General features: G+C 34.8%; 1 protein-coding gene and 1 long non-coding RNA gene across 4 annotated transcripts in view; one reads left to right on the top strand and one right to left on the bottom strand.

Moving 5' to 3' along the window:
- The window catches only part of EXOC6B (exocyst complex component 6B), a 713614-nt gene that overhangs the window by 415556 nt on the left and 275797 nt on the right, over positions 1-22261 (bottom strand). For all 3 annotated transcript variants that reach the window (XM_017876764.1, XM_017876771.1, XM_017876776.1), the window contains exons 7-8: positions 16078-16254; positions 1499-1567 (exon numbers count right to left, since the gene is read on the bottom strand). In XM_017876764.1, the coding sequence (XP_017732253.1) occupies positions 1499-1567; positions 16078-16254 (246 nt within the window). The remainder of the gene's footprint in view (positions 1-1498; positions 1568-16077; positions 16255-22261) is intronic.
- Positions 3953-19418, top strand: LOC108532618 (uncharacterized). The gene is made up of 4 exons (XR_001886502.1): positions 3953-4181; positions 15731-15777; positions 18373-18492; positions 19335-19418. It is a non-coding gene; the product is annotated as an uncharacterized LOC108532618 (long non-coding RNA).

Genomic DNA, 22261 nt, shown 5'->3' with positions numbered 1-22261 from the left:
CTTTAGCAGTAAGATATTCAGAGCTTCTTTATGAAACCAAAAAAAAAAAAAAAAAAGTCTTCTGAGAAATAGCTGCTACTGCAATATTAAATTTAATTCTAATGCCTCTCCACTGTTAGAGAGATTCTAGTATGGACATTTAAACTAGTGAGACATACTTATATTCAAATGTAAATACAAAATCACATTATAAGGCTACACATTATTTTAGTATTCACTACTTTAGCCGCCTATTTAAAAAAAAAAAAAGGAATGGTAGATTGAGAGAGAGGGAGTGTAAAGGGAGGGAAGACAGAAAGAGAAACAGAGAAGAAAAGAGGAAGATGAAGAAGTCGGCAAAAGAGGGCGAGAAGAGGAAACTACCTGATTTTTAATCAAACCAATAAAACTACCACAAAATACTTCAGACCATAAAGTCCATAGGTCAGTATCCCAAATTGTCAGGAGTAATGACAAAGTAACACTATGTTAAACATATGAACAAAGAGGCCGGGCATGGTGGCTCACACCTGTAATCCCAGCACTTTGGGAGACCCAGACGGTGGATCACCTGAGGTCCGTAGTTCAAGACCAGCCTGACCAACACGAGAAACTCCATCTCTACTACAAATACAAAATTAGCCGAGCGTGGTGGCACATGCCCATAATCCCAGCTACTCGAGAGGCTGAGGCAGGAGAATCGCTTGAACCAGGGAGGCGGAGGTTGTGGTGAGCCAAGATCACACCACTGTACTCCAGCCTAAGCAACAAGAGCAAAACTCTGTCTCAAAAGAAAAAAAAAAAAATATATATATATATACACACACACACACACACACACACACACACACACACACACACAAAGAAAAACTGATAAGAGACTGGGCAATAAGACATACTTGAACATATTAAAAACAACCTGATACAAGCATCATTGAAAGTTTCTGTAAAAAAAAAAATCAATAATAGGCTTCTCTCACCAATTTGTCTTGGTTGCTACAGTTTAATTTTTGATTCACTTTCTGTGTATCTATGTGTCTGCATGTGAGTATACTACCAAAATGGAGAAAGGGATCATTTCTTAGAATATTATTAACATCTATAATATCCCACACACAGAGAGGTTCCCTTTTCCATATACTTTACATGACAAAAGGAATAATTGTCATTAGGAATAAAAAAGTAAACATTTTCACAAATACTATTTTAATGTGTAAAGACAGAATATTGTTATTTAAATAATTACATTATTAAACTAAAAACAGAAATCTGGATGTGTATGACTACCTCTAGTTATAAGCTACTGATTTATTGATGACTGAGAAATGTCACTAGCCATAGCATATTACATAAAAACATAAGAGATTCAAAATTGCTTTTATAATTAACAGTCCTTAAACAAGAAGAGTTTTCTCATTTTTCACTCTTAACAATAAACAGAAAAACTACCAAAAGTTGAGAAAGCAAAGTTTTGAACTCAATGGACATCTTTATTAGGCAGAGCCAGATAAAGACTCACCAGGACAGAATATATGTGTAGACATCGATATACTGGAGAGAAATCCACCAAATCCTGGGCCCCAGGTACCTGCAAATACAAGATTACAACAAAAAAATTCAAACAAAGCTATTAAAAGCAACTACCTTAATTGTTACTACTCAAGTGTTTGGTTCTTTTTATAAAGACCAGTTCTAGCTTCTAAGTGAGAAATACAAAACAAACAAAGAAATAGGTTTCCAAAGACCTAGTTCTTATGTTTTAGCCATAGAATTAATAAACTGTGAAGATATACACCAAGGCTGGGACAAAGCCCACAAGGATGGGTAGCAGAGAAGAGAAACAGGTGGCAACAATCCTGCATTTGCCTTTAGAGATACATCTTTGGCCATGGGACTCTAAAGGGAAAATAAGAACAATGTGAGAATGCACCTTTCATGATGACTTTTTCTAAAAGACATGAGAGTTTATATAAAAAACTAAGTTTTAGTAGTTAAAAACAAAACTTGTCACACAATATGAATCACGGCCTGCCAGTCAACTTCTGAAGAAGACAAGAATTCATCAATACTTAAGTCAACATGCAATCAAAATCAGAAATATGCTACGAAAAGAGGGGAGATTAGGTGAAAAATAAGACAAAGAATGGAAAAGTCAAACCAAGAAGTAATACCAATGGATTTTAATGTGAATAGTGTATGTTAATTAAACCTAGACATCAAAAGAGAAACTAAAAGAAAAAAACATCAGGTAAGAACTAGAGTCTAGTTTCAATGCTAAAATTGATTTGCTACATGATCTGACAAGAGTAATTCACAATTTACTTTGGTCTCAATTTCCTCAGTTGAAAAAAAAAATCAGCTGATTTATAGGGATTTAACAAGAATAAAAGGAAATATTGAAAGTAAATGTTGAACAAAATAAAACAAAAAGAAAACGAAAAAATTACATAAAGAAGTATTCAAAATAAAGACCTGCCAGTTTTTACTGTAACACTGGTAACTACATAATTCATCAGAATATAAGCAGCAGGCATATCTAATTTGGGTAGGGCTGATTCATAATTACAAGGTCATTTTCCCTTATTTCATAAAGTAAATCTCATTTCTTCTTTTGGGGCATAGCTTCTTTACCAAGATACTTTTCTTAATGAAATCTACTAATTCTAAAATTCAACAGCACAATACCTACGTTTTTTTCCCTCTGGAACCATTACACCTTTAGATTTATGGGTTCAAACTTATTGACTATTCTGTTCATCTGCTTCACACCCATAAGAGCAAAGATTAAATCTCTATATTTTAAGTTCCTTGATAGCACTATATACTCTGTAAGCACACAACAAACTTTTACATGAATCTAAAAACTGATAGTAAGATGGTCAACATCCTATAGCGTGGCCCAAGAATAACTTTACCTAAAAAAAAAAAAAAAAAAAAAAACCCTTTAAGAAGAGGTAATGAGCATTGTAAATTACTGAAAAAAAATATGGTACAGCATGCAGTTTAAAAGAGTAGGATTAAATAGCATATAAAATTGTACGAGTGCAAATGGACACTCATTTTCATCTTAATAACACAAAGAGTCCACAGGTGATCATTTTAGGCACTCTTATTTGAAATGATCACAACACTAAAACATCTTTACAGTCTCCTCTTTTGGACTGCAAAGTAGAGAGCTAAACGAAATTTATTTTATCTTGACAGAAAACCAGAGCCTATTTTATCTTGCCAAAATATGAGGAAAATTTCTTTTATCTTGCCAAAAAACCAGAGCCTACAGCTAAGCAAAACACATTCTCAAAAGAGGAAAAATGTTAAAACATCAAACATGATATTCACAATAGTATTTAAACTATATAAAACTACACATGCATATGGAAAAGACAAGAAGAAAACATATTTAAAAGTTTGATCTGTATAGGAAATGACACGTTTTCTTTTATTTAGAATTAATAATTTTAAATTCTGTTACATATTTACAAAAGTTTAAAGAATTTTTCTTACATAATTTTGAGTAGCAAATTCAATCAAAATTTTGTTTATATGTTCTTCTTCATGCAGTTTATTTTGTTTAACTTCGTCTCAGAACCATAGTTTCAATCACAAGGAAACTGCTTGTAGCCATTCCTCAGACAAGGCCTTAGCCACTTTACATGTCAGACCCACCCTTGTAGAATGAACATCTAAATTAAGGGAGAATTTCCCTAAAAATCTGTGATAAATAAGCTAACAAAGCCCCATAACAAAGACATTTTGTTACTAATGGGCTAAGACTGGTTTATGTGGGCATACTATTAAAAAAAATGGATACATTTAGAAAGGAGACAAAGGCCTTTTTTTGTCATCTCCAACAAATATTTACAACCAAATCTATTCTCTCTGAGGCTATTGTGACATCATTCTATCAGCTTCAAACTGGCTAAAGTGCTCTGACTTGTAAGTATTGTCTCTATTATTTCTTAGCCACTGGAACCACCATCCAGTTAAGTCTTCCTAAGCACAAGACTGCCTGCTTTGAAAGCAGTACACAGAAATCTAGACAAAAAGAGAAGGGAGTAAAATGGGGCTTCCGTTCACAACTTTTACCTCTACTCCCAAAATAGCCTAATATTTAGAAATCATTTTTCCTCTATGCTCCCCTCTGTGAAGAACACTAGGAATGAACACCATGAGGAACCAAGAAGAGTGCTGTGAGGATAAAGGTATGTAAAGTATGCACTGACTCATGTTGCTTAGAGCGAGATGTGTTTTCTCTGCTGCCACTAATGAAAAAGAATCACAACTACAGAAAGGCAAAAGGAGAAGAGCAACATACATTGGCTGTGAAGGAATGCTACAGGTTGGGAAGAATAAGAAGTGAGCTTTCAAAAATCTAAATAAATAGGGGCGGGGAAGAGTATCAGAAGAAAATGAAGTTTTTCCTGACTCACAGAAATGGGTCTGTTTTAAGGTCCACATCTTGATCACCATTTAAAATGCTAACTCTCTGTCAAAGCTATATTCATACTTCTTCCTTTTCTTTGACCCTCCCTCCCCTCAAGTTGCAAAGAATGATTCAAGGAGGTTTAGGTTTCAGCTGGGGCAGAGGGAGGGGTCCAAGGACACTTTCTTAAGCTAACAATAACTGTTTCTAATGGTTTCTGTCTCCTAACAAAAGCCATGACTCCTTCTATTATCAGCTTCATCTAATTTTTCCTTTCCAAAGAAAATAACACAGCCCTTGCATTTTACACATGTCCAAATTTGACAAATCATTATCGACTGCCACTATAACTGATAAGAGATAACTTTGTGGTAGGACGTTGTCATTTCCTCTCATAAGGGCTTTCTTTCTGAGATACAGAAACATGATTAGAATAGTTAAACATTTCCTCTGCCTGGCAGTCAGGAACTCAAGACTTTAAGATACTGGAGTCTGTATTTTTCTAGAAGTTCAAATAGATCTATGAAGATACAAATAGTAGCCACAAATAGTATATTCAAGATTATCCTGTTTTTTTAACTAGTTGTTTTCCTTAAGAATTCACATGAAACAATTTCATCACCAAGGACAGCAGCTGCCTAATTCCCTAAATAGTTTCTGAATGGAGAGCATTAGTGCCTTTTGCCAGTTCAAACCTTTTTCCAGAGGATCAAATAGTAGGTAAGATTTTACATTCTATAACTAAGATATCTGTGCCTCAGAGCATATTATAACATTACTTAAACCAAGAGAACTAGGATACATTTTTTAATAACCGATAAATAATGACCTAGTAAAGCATTTGAGGGTGCCTTAACTTCAGTATCCAGAGGTAGATATCATGGAAGCAACTATTACACTCTTCTATAAATACACATTCACATATCAATTAGAGATCATTGACAGATTAGGTACATGTATTGGCATCTAATGGATCCTATTGGCATCCACGTTTGGTATCCACTAGATACCAATACATATGGCTAATCTGTTTGTTTCAATACAATTATTCTTACATTTTTATAATACCAATTAACAGCTTCAATCAAAGCATTAGTTCCTAGTTTTTGTTTGTGGAATATTTGTTGTTAAAGAGCATTTATAGTCTAAAATATAGCACCTGACACATGAGACCAATGTATAGATGACAAAAAAGAGTCTGAAAATAGAGGATGCTACAAAACAAAAGTAAATTTTAAAATGGGATTAATCAAAGGCCCCTGAAAAATCAAAAGCCCCTGAAAAAATATTATGAGCCCCCACAGATAATATTTACTACAGAAGATATACAGATTCAGCATAGACATGGGAATGTTAGATGATCAGGATGAAAAGAAACATCAACATTTCTGATTATAAAAATTTTTACAAAACACCAGGATGCGACTTTTAGGATATATTTTTCTTCTTCTCTAATACATCTTAGTTCAGGTAAAAGAAAGTCTCTAAAAACAGAAAAGTAAATGGTTAAGTTCCTCTCATAGGGCATAAGGAAAATGCATTTACATATTTAAAAAAGGATATTTTGATTTTTAAAATGCATGATGCCATTCAAGTTTTAACAGATATATTCATTTAATATTTTTCTAACCCTTCCTCCAAAAGGATTCAGAGTTCATAAATATTTTCTATTTTAAAAGACTCACTAGTGAAGAAAGGCAGGAAAGAAACATTATCTGCAGGTAAAAATATGATAACTCTACCAGCTTTACTGCTGGGTAAGCATACCCTCAGAAAAGGGGAATACACTATAAGAAAAGATTGCTTGCCTCCCTCCACTCAAGAAGAGTGGCGATATACTGTGAGATATTTACCTCTGCTGCTGATAAAGACAGCACATTAAAACAGAAATGCATTAGTACACTCCAGCCCTATTGTTCCCACAGTTGCACCAGAAGATACACAAATACACAGACACACACACTCTCTTATACACCTACACGGCATTTATTTTTCTCTTAAGAAGGCTTTCAAAGTAGATGGATCATCCAAAACGAGTTTGATAGAGATTTGCAAGGAATTTAGATATCTATCTCACTCATCATTTGAGTACAAAATAGTTTCTCCGTATTGGTAAATGAATGCAGGGACTTGGTGCCCATTTCTGAGCATTACTTAGATCTCAAGTCATTAAAATGTACCAGGCATTTTTCTGCAGAGAGAAGACAATAAATGATTAGCTGAAGGAGCATTGACTTTGCATTCAGAGGATCAATTTTGACAGCCCATATTATGTCTATAAGCCAGGAAATGTCTGGTAAACATTTTTCACCAGTGTGCACTTCAGATCTATGTTGCTTCCCAAAATTCAGAGAAAAGAAGGGTAGAATTCATTTGGATATGAGCTTTTATGCAGCTAGACTAAACACCACAGAAACACCAACAAACTGGAAGGCCTATAATTTTAAGTGACTAGAATTAGCAAAAGCATAAAGAATTTTCTAAGCCTTTGAGCATATAAGAATACTGTGGCCAGAGCCCTATCCTAAAAAAGTACAAAATTATGCCAAGGAGCTTCTCACAAATTATTAGGATTCTTTCTGAGAAATCCCTAAGCAGATTACCACTTAATTACTCAAATGTTTGCACTAAGCAGAACAAAATCAGGAAAAACCACCATTTCTCCTTACTGAGGCACTGCAAAAAACCTGTGACCAAAGTCAAAGGATAGTCCCTCAAGAATTCTCTGCTTAAAGCTGAACACTGAGGGCCAGGCATGGTGGCTTACACCTGTAATCCCAGCACTTTCAGAGGCCAAAGCAGGTGGATCGCTTGAGTCCAGGAGTTCGAGACCAGCCTGTGCAACATGGCGAAACCCATATCTACAAAAAACTGCAAAACTTAGCCAGGTGTGATGGCATATGCCTGTACCCCCAGCTACTCAGGAGGCTGAGGTGGGAGGATCGCTTGAGCCTGGGAAGTTGAGGTTGCAGGGAGCTGAGATCATGCCACTGTACTCTAGCCTGAGTGACAGAGTGAGACCCTGTCTCCAAAACAAACAAACAAACAAACAAAAAGGCTGAACACTGGTGAAACAAAAATTCAACTGGTCTTTATTTAACACGGGTCCACTATATGCTATGAAACGCTAAACCTTTAGGCAAAAGAGGCAATTTTGCACTACTTGGTATTAAACATAAAAGGTCTGAGAGGATAAAAAATTAAGATGAGGAAAAGTAGGTTTAAAATGTTACAATATTATAGGTAAAGAACGAATATCCCTAATATATAGAGAACTAATAAACAATGAAGAAAAAAACAAAATCATTCAAAAAATAGGCAAAAGACATAAGCAGTTTACAAAAAAGATATACAAATAGCCCTGAACCTTATAAGATACTCAACTTTACCCACAGTAATAGGAATGAAAATTAAAACTACAAAGAGATATGTTTCTTATCTATGAGAATGGCAGAAATTCAAAAGCTTAAAATAAATACTCTCTTAAAGAAGCTGTAAGAAAATAGGCAACTCATGCATTGCCAGGGTGGGTGGTAGGGTATCGAAAATAGTACAACCCCTGTGGAGGAGAATTTGACATTATCTAACAGAATTATACATGCATTTACCCCTTGACTCAACAATCCTGCTTCTGGGAATCTACCCTGAGGATATAGCTCCAACCACATGGAAAAACAGTTCTCAGGAATTTTTTTTTTTTTTTTTTAAGTTTTAAAGTGTTTTGCATATGGTAAAATTCACTCTTTCTAGTAAACAATTCTGTAAGTTCTGACAAATGCATATAGACCTGTAATCATCATCATAATCAAGATAAGAAGAAACAGTTCCAGCACTCCCCAAAATTCCCTATGGCCCTTTGTAGTCAGATTGTTTCCTGATGCCTAGCCCTTGGCAAACACTGATCCATTTTCTATCTCTAGAGTTTTGGCTTTTTAGAATTGTCATATTGATAGACTTATATAGTATGTAGCCTTTTGAACCTGGCTTCTTCCATTGAACATAATGCATTTGAGATGCATCTGTGTTGTTTCACGCATCTGCAGTTTATTCCTTTTTATTTCAGAGTGGTACTTCAATTATGGATATACCACAGTTCATTTATCCCTTCATGCACTGAAGGACATTTAGGGTGTTTCTCGTTTTGGTAGTATATGCACAAAGCTGCTATAAATATAAAGCTTCAGGCTTCTGAGTGAACATGCTGGTTCAATACCCAGTGGTCATATATATGACCACTCCTAGCTGTATGTTCAACATTATAATAAACTGCCAAACTGTTTTCCAAAGCGACTCTATTGTTTCAGATTTTCACAGCAATATATGAGTTCAATTTGCTCTATATCCTTGACAGTACATGGTAATATTTTTTTTATTTTAGCTATTCTAATAGCTGTACAGTTAAAACACTACTTTTTAATAAAAAAAAAATTGGAAATCCTTTAGTGTCCATGTATAGATTGGCTGAATAAACTATGGTACATCCAAACAATGGAGTACTATTTAGCAGTAAAAATAGAATGAGAAATATTTCTATGAATTGATACGGAATAATTTTCAGAATATATTTCAAATAAAAAACAAAGTACAAATATATATGTATTATGCTATTAATAATTATGTTTCTTAAGGTATAATGAAGGATATACATACAAAAACTAACAACACTCATTACTTACAAAAGGTGGGTAGGAGCAGTGTGGAAAGGATAAGGATGAGAATGGGATTTCACTGAATATATCTTCTTATAGTTTTGCCTTTGAACCATGTTCATATTTTAAATAGTCAAAAAGTTAAATAAATAAGGATAGTTGAACCCTAAAAAATAATACAAAAAGAAACAAATGAACCTAATTATATATCAATTTGGTAACAATCAAACAGAAGAAAAAAAAAGTAGCCAAAAGTGTTTGAACATAGTACTCTGAACTATACAGACTTAGTGGGATACACTGTAGGATTAAAAGAACTGTGAAGAAATCTTGAACTTAATAACTTTATTGCTTTTAGTGACATTTGCATAATAGTTCTGCAACTATTTTCTGGGTATTATATAATTATCCAAAAGATCAAATATACTGATACTCTGGAAACCAGAATATTTGCAAATACAAATATAGAATGACAGAAAAAACTTATTACATTAGATTGGAATTAGAAGTAAGTTCTAATATTAGCTTTAGAAGTATTAGCTTTAACTCATGATTTATTTTTTTAAGTCTAGAACATTAATGTAGCAGGTGTATTTCTTAGCTCTGTCCACAAAAGGGGTATACCTAATGCCCATGTTAGTTTCTAAATATCATTTTCCAGTAAAAGGAATTAGAACTCTCTGAAGAAATGGCTGATGCCAGGGCTGGGGCAGAACCTGGGGTTTCTTGTGGAAAAGAAGAGAAATTAAAGAAAAGAGGAGAGCTCAAAAACTGGATGGATAATTTGGAACAAGTGGAAAATGAAAATGAAAGACAAGATGGAATATAACACATTATATATAAAATGATTATCCATGTGCCCATACTGACACTACAAAAAATAAGGGGAGAAAAGGAAAGTTTTTTATAGAAGAATGCTGACTAATAAATGTGAAAGAAATGATAAAAATAGGAAATCACAATATCTTATAACAACCATGGCAACATATGATTCCGGAAAGTGGCATCAATGAATTCTAAAACCACTGGGTGAGAAGTTGTTAGGGAACAGGATAGTCACATGGTCTAATGCATTACTAATTACAAAGAAGGATGGCTACCTTTATGGTCAAGAAATCTAGTGAACACCATCTTAACCAATATGTGCCTCCAGATGTGATGCAATGAAAAGAAGTTAATATTACCTTTGTAATATTCCTGCCAAAAATGATTAACCTGATTCTAGTCATGAGGATATAACGAGATGTATCTAAACAGATGGATATTAAGGGAGACTAAACAGATGTAAAAATTAATGTGCAAAATTTGTCTGGATGTGGCTGCAAGGAAAAAAATGAAGGAAAAAATCTGCTAGAAAGAACATTATTGGAACAACTGGAGATATTTGTATAAAGGTTGTATATTAAGTGGCAGTGTCACCATCAATGTGAAATTTCCTGATGTAATCACTGTATTGTATGTATGTAGAAGAACATCATTGTCAGGAAACACAGATTACAGTATTTGGAGTTCCAAATATTATGTGATGCATGCCACTTTCTTCCAAATGGCCCAGTTTTGGGAGAGAAAAGAAACATACACATACACACAAACACACACACACAGACACACACACACGCACACCCCTATTCATTCAAAATCAAATTTTTGAGAGAGAGGAAGTGTCAAGTTTTAATAAGTGAACTATTTAAGTGAAGCATATATGGATACCATATGTGTAACTTTTCTGAAGATGTAAACTTCTTCAAAAGTAAAAGAAAATTTTTAAGAGTGTATTACAGAAGAAGTAAAATTGAGGGGTCCTTCAGATAAAAGTAGAATAAGGCATTCAAGGCAAGAAGAAGGGGGTAAAGGATCATATTCCACAGTTGCAATTACTAGCAACTTAGTGCAAGGTAAAGTTTTTTGAATAATCAATGAGACTATAAAAGAGACATTCTACAAGACCTGAAAAGAGAGGTCGAAGTTTATAATTGAGGCAAATGATTTCAAAATAACAGGACATTTACACTATCACCACAACAAAAAAAAAAAAGAAAGAAAAAAACCTTGAGTTGATGTGAGTCATAATATATCTTTACCAATGGATAGACCTAAAAGAGCAAAGACTGGGGATAAGAAAACCAAAACAGAATGTCTAAAGCATGTCATAATGTTTTCATTCAACCTTCTAAATTGCCCTTTTGGTATTTCATTATATATATGGGCACCTACTTTTCTTCTGATTGCATATGTCCTTAATAGGCCAGCTTTCATTAAGAATAGAAGTTTAAAATTCAAAGCCTACAGGTATCAATGGGTATTGGGATTAAGTGATGGATGCTGGCAATTTTAAATCATATTCTCTTAATAGACATACTTTGTATATGAAATATCAAGGACTATTATTTATTCTTACAAAGCACATTATTTTTTTTCACATCAGTGTGGCCCTGTCAGTCTGTTTATTATTTTGCCATTTTTTTTTTTGGATAGACACCCAACATAAGCAGTATTATATTTTTGTCATCACATTTAAACCATATCCCTGATGGCAACATTGCTACTCAAGGCCAGTTTATTACTACCATGCTTAGAAAAAAACTAAATTAGAAATCTAGATTTTTATGTGAATCTAATTGACTTGTAGAAGTTGGTGACTAATTTAAAAATTCTTAAGCATTGTGTAGGCCAACAACCAGTATGCAAGCTGTTTCTGGCCCATAGGTTGCCAATCTGCAACCTCTGATTTAAACTCTGAACTTCTAAAGGCAGCCTTTACTTAAGTTTAAGTTTAAACTCTAAACTTCTAAAGTAGCCTTTAGCTTATCAAGGAATGATCCTCATTTTCTGTTAACTTCCTGTCAATGGAAAGTTTTACAATCAATATTTTAAAATTTGGGTCAAATATCACAACCACATATTTTTACAAGCAATTTGACATAATTATTGTCACTATTTCATAGGTGAGAAAAGGGATGCTTAGAAAAATTACATAATTAGCCCTAATATCACAAAGAAAGAAGCTTTGTACATTCTAAAAACAAATCTTTTTTGTATACTTTCCAAACACCCTCTGTTATGACTAAATTGTGTTACGACTATAATTGTGTCTCCTCCGCAAATTCCTATGTTGAAGTCCTTAGTCCCAATGTGACTGTATTTGGAGACTGGGCCTTTAAAGAGGTAATTAAAGTTAAATGAGATCATAAGAATGGGGTTTTAATTCAATAGGACTGGTATCCTTATAAAAAGAGGAAGACACACCTTATAAAAGGAGATGTAAGCAAAGAAAAAAACTGTATGAGGATACGGCTAGAAGGCAGCTATCTGCAAGCCAAGGAGAGAGGCCTTAGGAGAAACTAACCCTGGTGGAACCTTGATTTTGGACAGCCAGGCTCCAGAAACGTGAGAAAACAGATTTTTGCTTAAATCACTCATTCTGCAGCCAACTTAATTTATTTGCCAACTGTTAAGGAACAGTGGTAACCATGTCATCCACACCACTGGTCATAGAGTATGGGTCACATAAGTATTTGTTGACCAAATAATTCATGTCAGATTTCTCTCTCTAGATTTTGGTGTCTCTTTTGAAGTATAGAATCAACAGGAGGGAATTGTTAATGTAAATACAAATGCCATGTTAATAGAAAGCCTTCTGGGATGTCTTGATTATTGTTGTGCTGTAGTAATTTTGAAGTCATGGGACGTATTAATTTGCTAGGGCTACCATTACAATATAGAAATATGTTTATGTTCTAGGGCTCCAGGGACCAGGAGCTCCATCCTCATCAGGGACCCTGTTAAAAAATGCAGACTCGGACTCATTCTCAATCTGTATAATCACAATCTACATTTCAATATGCTTCCCAGGTGATTCCTATGCACGATAAATTTCAAGAAACATGGTTCTACAATACAGTTCTTAAGTTGGGTACTAGGGGTAAAATGAATTCCATAAACTCCCTGAAATTTCATGCAAAACTTTTTGTGACAGAATATATGTACATTTTACTGGGAAATGACTCCATATATTTTTACCAAACTTTCAAAGTAATACATGACCCCAAACAGATTAAGAATGACTGCCATACAGGATTCTATGCCACTGTTACCATGCTTACAGATTAAAAGTCACAATATTCCAAAAACTATGCTGTTCTCAATGAGGTCTGTTGAAGAATGACAAGAATGAAGGTCAGAACGTCACAGTGGGTCACGAAAGACCTTATCTGAAGAATTTATTCACACCATGCAAGAACTATGCCAAGAAACCAGTTTGGAAACATCTAAATAAATAATTCTCTACATGAGGTTTGAGATTAAGAATGTGCACTTGAAGAAGATTCAAGCTGAGAAGTAAATAAATATAAGGTAGAATTTTTTTTAAGATAGAATGCCATTAGATGACAGTGAAGTGCCAAATTTTTGTTTTAAGAGCTCAATCAGCAAATCTTTAATATGAATTGTTTGATTTGAGATATGGAACCATTTAAAAATATTAACTTCCAAGTACATTCTTACAGTACTACTTTTATGAGAAACCTCCCACACATTTTACTAGTCTCATTTTATTCATCTTCTCTGGACCTCACAGGACAAGGCAAAGAAGGAGCATGGCACAGAAATTAAAAGGAACTTACCCAGGATCTTCAATGGGTCCATTATAAAGAATGGTTTCCTTTTATATATCACAGTTTCAATGACATATAAGAACTGTGTATATATTTTATTTTTTATCTTATCATCTAACCATCTCTTCAGGTACTGTACTATCCAAGGGCACAGACTATGTCTAACCCATAAGCCACAGTATCTGACAGAATTTCATCTTCTTCATGGGTACGGAAAATGTAGGTTAAAGGAGTTGGTGCTTCTTGAGACTGATGCTTTATTGTGCTACTACTGTGACTGATCATCTGTGATGGAATCTAATATCTGAAAGTTTGTCCTCCAGGGTGGATCCACATCCTAACACACCAGTCATTCTAGGCAATTAGGGAGAATGTTAGAAAATATTCAGGGGAATAAAGTCCCCTCTATCTCTTTCTATCTCCATGGGTCATTAGGCCAATAGTTGGTTCATTTTAGTTTAAAGTGGTACAATAGATAACACTCAAAAGACTTTTCTTAGCTCTATTAAGAGCTAGTAAGAGTTCTTGCAATCCATGTGCAGTAGGGATAGGATGAAACTTTCAAGCTTTGTTAACTATTAATGTACTTCATTTACATAATAAACATATCCTAGTAAAATATAAACTTTAAAAATGATAAAATTATTCACTTAAATAGCAGAAGTGTGTCCCCTCAATAATGAAACTTATATAAAAGAATGTAGTAGTTTACAGCCGAGCATGGTGGCTCACGCCTATAATCCCAGCACTTTAGGAGTCCGAGGTGGGTGGATCACGAAGTCAGGAGATGGAGGCCATCCTGGCTAACACAGTGAAACCCCATCTCCACTAAAAAATACAAAAAATTAGCTGGGCATGGTGGCGGGCGCCTGTAGTCTCAACTTCTGGGTAGGCTGAGGCAGGAGAATGGCATGAACCCAGGAGGCAGAGCTTGCAGTGAGCCGAGATCAAGCCACTGCATTCCAGCCTGGGCAACAGAGTGAGACTCTGTCTCAAAAATAAATAAATAAATTTAATTTAATTTTAAAAAAGAATGCAGTAGTTTACATTCTTATGATAGCTCCTGAGATGTTCTATCAAACTTAAATGCTAAGGTTGTAGACATAAAAATAACATCTTTATTTGTTTTTCAGCTCAAACAGTAACAGTTTAAACATTGCCAATTCACCTTTTGAAGTCAAAGAGGAATAATAATAGAGGCAGGCATAATGACAATAGAGATACATAACAGAAATCAGCAAGAAAGAGTAATGAAGATAGAACAGAAACCAATGTTTCCTCACCACCCTTTAAGGAGCAAGGATTTGTGAAATCCTATGGGGTAGAGACTACTGCCTCTACTTAATAGGTGAAGACACTCAGCTTAACGATTAAACAGTTTATCCAAAATTACAAAATTAGGACAAGTTTTGGGAAAGAGAGAAAAGCAAGAGAGTAGTAACGGTATAACAGGAGATAAGTATGGGGAAGAAGCAGTGAATCCAGTTTGATCTGGAGAAAGGAAGCAAGCACTTAAAAAGAAAGGCTACTGAGTACAGGAGTAAATGATTCCTTACACATGTCAATGGCCATTTTAAAAGTAAATGATATGATTATTAAGAATTTTTTAAAACTTAAGTGGCAGAACCAGGATTTGAACACAGTCTGTCTGACTCTAAAGCTCAGGCTCCTAAACACCACACTCACAAAGAGACATCCAGTTAACGCAAATGATAAATATTTAGAAAAAAACATTCAACAGGAAATCTCAAAGGTCATAATAGTTTTATTTTTAAAAACACATTAAACATCCTTCTAATAACAAAGAAAGATATAAAAATATGTACTAGTTAAGGCACTTAATCTTATTCTTCCCTGACAGTGACACAGAACTAATCTATGAGGTTATGAATATGTCACAAAATTCCCAGTTACCCTGTAATCACTCATATGTTTATTTCCTCCAGAAATGCACTCTCAACTTTCTGGAATCTTTGTGTATTTTCCATCTGAGCCATTTCTCAAGGTAAAGAATCTATTTGTTCACTCCTCAGCTTTTGAAGTAACTTTTTTTTGTTTGTCTCCAGTAACTGTTGCAGTTTCAGCCGAGGTCACCTAGACCTTCTGTCTCTAGGTAGGTAAACTCTACTCTTCCCTTAATGTAGTTCCCAGTTAGTACAGAATTTAAAAACCCTGAAACTTTTCAAAATAGAGGAGTGAATTTAAAATTTAAATTCTCGAAAAAGAATCAGGATCTAAATTATCTTAGTGTATCTTCAATTTCCTTATACTGAGTCTTATTTGTATTCAAAATGGTACTTAATATCCAGAAAATCATATAAACTACATTATATGGATAAATTCTTCATCACATCTCAAACATACTATTTAAGTTTTAAAATAGTCTCACTTCCCCGCATCAAATGTTAGTTACCTCTTCATCATCTTCCTCGTCTTCAACGTCCAGAATTCCTGAATCCTGTTCAGACTTAGGACTAGTGCTTTCTATCTCTGTATCAAAGATTATATATGCGTCTTTCTTAGATTTCCTCTTGCTACCTATTCTGGGTTGTTGCAAGACGATGTTATCCAAGTTTCTTTGCTGCTGGGCCTAGGATAGAGAAGAATACACACAAACACACCAAAAAGGTGGGGGTAGGGAGAGAGAAAGAAAGAAAAAAGAAAAGAAACAAAACTTAATTAAGCTTTCAACAAACTTCTAATTTTGAACAAATTGATATCTTAAAGAAAATACTACAACAAAAGGCCTTAGTACATAAAGTTTTAGTATCAGATATAAAGCCAAACACATTAATGTATACCTTTTTAACCCTGGAGCTATCATATTTTAACTCATTTTCCAAGTTAACACAGAAAACAGATAACCAGTCAATATTATCATAAGACTTTTCAAATATATCCATTAAATCATCACAAAAAGAAATCTATCCAGTTTTGCCTTAGTAGGCCAGGAGATTAGTGCCTACTATTTATCTCTGACAAGAAAATACCTTATTGAGACCATAATGGTTGAAGGAAAAGGGTGGGAGCTTAGAATTAATTTTAATACATTTAGGCTTAAGATACTGTTAAAAACAGTTATGTGGATATAAGAGACCAATGAAATATAATCAGGAGAATGAATTATCTTCAGAAAGTGATTTGAACTAAGTAATTGAATAGGATTCCATGACTGTAATCTGTGGAAAACAGGGTTTTAAAGGGTTTTTTCTTCTGAACCCTAGAAAAGGTAGTATGATCCCTTCAGCTTAAAAAAAAATAGACTGATATGGTGGCATGGTTTCAATGGATATAGAGAGGTAGAAAGTGGGACTATCCAGAGTCAACAACAGAAGCATTAAACCACACATTATTAGAGCTAGAAGTTACCTTAATTGCCACTCAGGAAAATGAGGCTAGAAAACAAAGGATTTGTTTGAAGTCACAAGGTAAGTGAGTGGTAAATCAGAAGCTCAAAGTATGGTCTCCTAAATTTCAAATTAGTGACATTTCCACTACACCAACAGTCCCTCAAAGCATGATCAAAATGTTTCCCAAAAATGAGTTGTGGTCAAATCAACAGGAAACACTGCATCCCATAAGCCTTCTTATAGATATGCAATGCACACTAACAGAACAAAAGCTGGGAGAGGTCCTATTTTAAAGGAACTTATTTAATTTGGTTTAATCCAGCATGTTCCAAAAACATTTCCCGAGGGAACTTTCCTTTTTTCTTTCTTTTAATGTAATATTTGGTATTACCCCAAGATACAAAGCTTGAAAATGTGATCTCTGAAAGTATACATTTCTTAATCAATATAAGATATTTCTCCTCAGTGGCAAATAGAAATTAGTTCAGGAGAAAAATCAGTCTCCAAATCTTCTGTATAAGGTTAATGAAATGAAGATAAATATAAAGTATAAGAAGTTAGTCCAGGCATAGTGAAATGAGACAATTATAACAAGGCAGAGAAAAACTTCAACTATGTGAACTAGTTTCTGCCAAGAAAATGAAAAGAATCTACATTCCAGAGATTTGAATCAATGGACATACTTGTTTCTCTGCATATCACCCATTGATATTTTGGTTAGATTTACATAAATACAAGGCTTCAGTAACAAATTGAGATCGAGAAGTACCCCAAATCATTTAATTTAGGTTTGTACATAAGACACAATATCCTCCAAGCCTTTCAGAAACCAAGTTAAATAGAATATTCTATTTTTCTCAAAAGTAAGATGTTCTTCCCCACTTACTTCCAATGCAAAATATACAAAAAAGGATCAAGGACTCCAGGGGCACAAAGGAAGGTACAACTTTCTTTAAAACTTTCATATTTTAAAAAAGCAAGCTCTCACCTAGAGAGTGATCATTTGCTCACTTAACTCCATCCTCTTTCAGTACAGCAAAACCAAATGCTTTCAAAAGCAACTCATATTTTATTGAATTCCAAGTTAATTATATTTGCTTCACAATCAATAAAATATTGTCAGTGTTTCAAAAGCAATGAACAAATGAAAGTTATCATCTATTCAAAATGTATGTTATGGTACCGGCAAGAGGTGGTGAAGACTAAATACTGATATAAATACATAAATACATATAATATATATAAAAATGAAAATGTGACATTGAAGTCCATGAAAATCAAAAAAAGAAAAAGCCCTTCAGAGATCTTTTCTAGTATGCTATGCTGTTTCATCAAGACCATTGATTCTATCCCTCCAGAGACAACTATTATAATAATGTGGCAAAGAAGCAGCTGACTGACTTCTGCTGACTGGGCTGGAGTAGAAGGAGAGGGGTACAAGGAATACAAACAACAACTAGATCTGAGAAAGCATTTAGGTATTTTCATTTTCTTAGTTGTTCATTCTATTTGTAAGTAATTTTTACACACTTTACCACCTCTTTCTCAAGAGTACTTCATATATATTCTTCTCTGATTTCCTAATATAGAGAAATTGAGCAAGGTTTATTCCTCAAACCCTTATCCCTCAAACTACTCTTTCTACTCTCCCAAAATCCAGTAGCACATGTCCCGTTTCCTACTACTAATATGTGTTCCACCATCACCTCATTTCCATCGTACCTAAAATGGAACTCATCACCTTCCTATTACAATCCCCCTACCTAATGCATCCAGGCTCTTCTTAAACCACAGTTGTTCTCATGTCAATTAGATATAAGGGAAATTGGGGCGGGGGAAAAGGATTTAAACAAGTTTAAACTTCATAATCTATCACTTAGATTCCACCATAATGGAAGCTAAACCTAATTTTCCAATGTACTTACCCAATACCCTCCAAGATGAATCTTCCAATTGGATAAGTCTCTACCTCCTAATACGCTGGGTAAATTTCCACTTCTGTATCCTTAGTTATGCCATTTCTCTATCTGATTACCTTTCGTTGCCTCAATCTAACCCTTCCTACAAAACCCAAGTAAGATTCTTCTTCCTTTAGAAAGCCATTTCTCACTGCTCTAACTCATGATGTTTTCTCTCTGTACTCCTACCGTCAGTCAGACACGTGCTAACCGTCCACATGGTACCAAGCACTGTGTTGCACACTGATGATACAAATAAATAAGATGGAGACCCTGACCCCTGAATCTCACATCATACTATTACAGGAAGCAAATCAACAAATAAAAGATAAGTATGATAAAAGATAAATATGCTTTTTCAGAGATAAATGGAAAGAGTAACCATTCCAGAAGAATGAAGCAGCATGAGAAAGGACTATGTATGAAAAAAATATTATCCACTCAGGAAATGGCAAGTAACTTTGTATAATTAGACTATAGTTTATAAAGAAGTAACAGGAGATAAAGTTAAAGATGCTATATAAAGCATTTTCAATGTTAGAGAAACAATAAAAGAATGTAAGCAGGTAAATAATGGGATCAGCTTTACAATTCAGACAAGCCCTCAAGAAGTAGGGGAGTGGTCAACTGAGAAAAGACAAAGACTGGAAACAGGAAATCTAATATAGATCACTAAAACAGTCCAAATAACATTATGAGAACTTGAATAAAGGTAGCAACAGATTATAAGAAGCAAACGTAACAGAATTAACTGACTTAAATGTGGTACATGGAAGAGAAGAAGGAAATAAGAATAACTCCAAGTATTCTGGCCTTGATGACTAGACAGTAGGGCCATTCCAAGCAATAGGAACCATCAAAATAGTAAGTTGAATGCAGGATTAAAAAAAAGATGAATGCCATAAACCTGTTGGGTATCCAGGTGAAAATGACAGTAAAGCACCTCAGTGTATACAACTCTTTCAGGATAAGAAAAACACTTTACCATTCTCAGACTGCCCCAAGTCCAGAAAGTGACATACACATAGTAAATTTAGATATTTATTATATAAAAAGAACAGGTAACAAAAGGGAATCCATGTGAAAATGAGATTTGGCCCAGTAAAAATTTATAGAAGACTTCACTTGAGTGCTTTTCTACCCATTAGAAGTTAGGGGAGAACCCACAAGCATGACCTAACCTGGACTGTCAAACTAATTCACTATTAACACTTCTAAAACTGTCAAAGTGTGTCTATGAGGCATCTTACACATGCCATTAAATAAACATTTCTTGTGGAATACAACTTCCAGAGCTACCTAGCAATAAGACTCAGAGAATTAAAAATAATAAGAATCAAAAGCTAAAGGCTCCTGACTTTCTCAACCCAATACTGACCTCTAGTGGATCAGAGGCATACATACAAATGACCTTTAGAATAAGAAACTAGTTGAAAGGTTTAGGCTTACAGATTGGAGGCCTTGGAGGCCTAATATAATTATATAGGCTTCAATAACGGGAGAAATAAAGCTTCTTGGAGAAAGATAGGTCTTACTCTGCAACTTATTAATTGGGCAAGTTACTTCTCTGTGCAGTATCCTTATCTATCTATCTACCTATCTATATAAATTAATCAAACCTACCTCGAAGCGGCCACAAGGCTTAAATGAGAAAATACATGTGAAGTCTCTTAAATTAAAACAAAAAAACAAAAAAGCAAACAAACAAACAAAAAAAAACCCCTCTACCTATCTTGCCTCTGAAAAAGAAATAGGAATCTTTTTTTTTTTCTTTTTGAGACAGGGTCTCACTGTCACCCAGGCTGGGGTGCAGTGGCACAATATCGGCTCACTGCAACTTCTGCCTCCTGGGTTCAAGCGATTCTCATGCCTCAACCTCCCGAGTAGCTAGGATTACAGCCGTGCGCCACCACACCCGGCTCTGTTTTTGTATTTTTAGTAGAGACGTGGTTTCACCATGTTGGCCAGGCTAGTCTCGAACTCCTGACCTCAAATGATCCACCCACCCCGGCTTCCCAAAGTGCTGTGATTACAGGTGTGAGCCACCACACCTATGGAAACATCTGAAACCCAGCAATATTTCTATACATAATAATTAATGCATCTAATATCACTGTATAACAAATTTTGCATTTACATACATTTCAAGTATTATGTTTCTGTAATGGACACAATTAGTGCTCCACTTAAATCCTCTGTTTCATCTCTTATTCCAGCTACCATCAGCAACCAGTTTTGAACAGGCCTGGAAGCATCACATAACGTAACCGGACATCAGGTTACTTGGATACTTGTATAGTTGGATACTTACAGTATACTTCTTGCTGCCTGCCCTAGGACTTTTCTAATACCAGAATGTGGAACCCCACAAGAAATACTTAGCACTCCTGGAGCACAATCTGGAAGTAAAACAATCCTTGAAAAGCAGCTGACAGAAATGTTTCTTTGCTTTGTTCCTTCCATAGTCAGTTCCAAAAGTCCTCAGAGAGTCCCATGGATTAAGGAACCAGACTGCCCTAGCATTGTACCGTTGTACTAACTCTCCCACCTTCTCTTTTCATTCCTCCTAACTCTTACTTCTGTTCCACGAGATCATACTACTGAATAAACCAGACACATATCAACTCCCCAGGCTAAGAGAAACCAAAGCTAAAATAACATCCCATCAACAATATAGTAAAGTAGAATTGTGATCCCTTGTTTAGTGTCTGAAGTCCAAAGGATAATCATGAAAATAAATGTCAAAATCAAGATAGGAAGAATCCAAAGTTGCCACTTCAAGTCTCACCAAAAAAATTAACTGTAAAGAAGCTGTAGTTTCAAACCAGGGTTTTTTCACACTTATCAGGACTGGCTCTGGACTCCATCTTTCTTTGGCAACCCACTCCGGTATCAGATTAAAACAAACAAACAAAATGACAACAAAACAAAATAAAAGTGATTTAAAATGAAGGAAAAAGACCATCAAGATAATCTCAAAAAAATTATTTATATGTTATTGTCCATAGGAATGTATTTATGTGAACATGTGCATGTGTGCTTCATGTGATATTTTAAAACAAAGAAATAGACAAACAGTTTTCTACACCTTCATCATGACCCAAAGGATTTCCATCGATATGGTTATTATACTTAGGACCTTTTTTATTTAAATTGAAGAAGGTGGTCACTATATCACCTTTAAAGTTCTAATAGTTGGCCGGGCGCGGTGGCTCAAGCCTGTAATCCCAGCACTTTGGGAGGCCGAGACGGGCGGATCACGAGGTCAGGAGATCGAGACCATCCTGGC

The sequence above is a fragment of the Rhinopithecus bieti genome, unplaced genomic scaffold, assembly GCF_001698545.2.
Source record: "Rhinopithecus bieti isolate Rb0 unplaced genomic scaffold, ASM169854v2 scaffold_1058, whole genome shotgun sequence".
Lineage (NCBI taxonomy): Eukaryota > Metazoa > Chordata > Mammalia > Primates > Cercopithecidae > Rhinopithecus > Rhinopithecus bieti.
The sequence above is the reverse complement of the archived record's forward strand: the minus strand, read 5'-3'. Positions and strand labels throughout refer to the sequence as shown.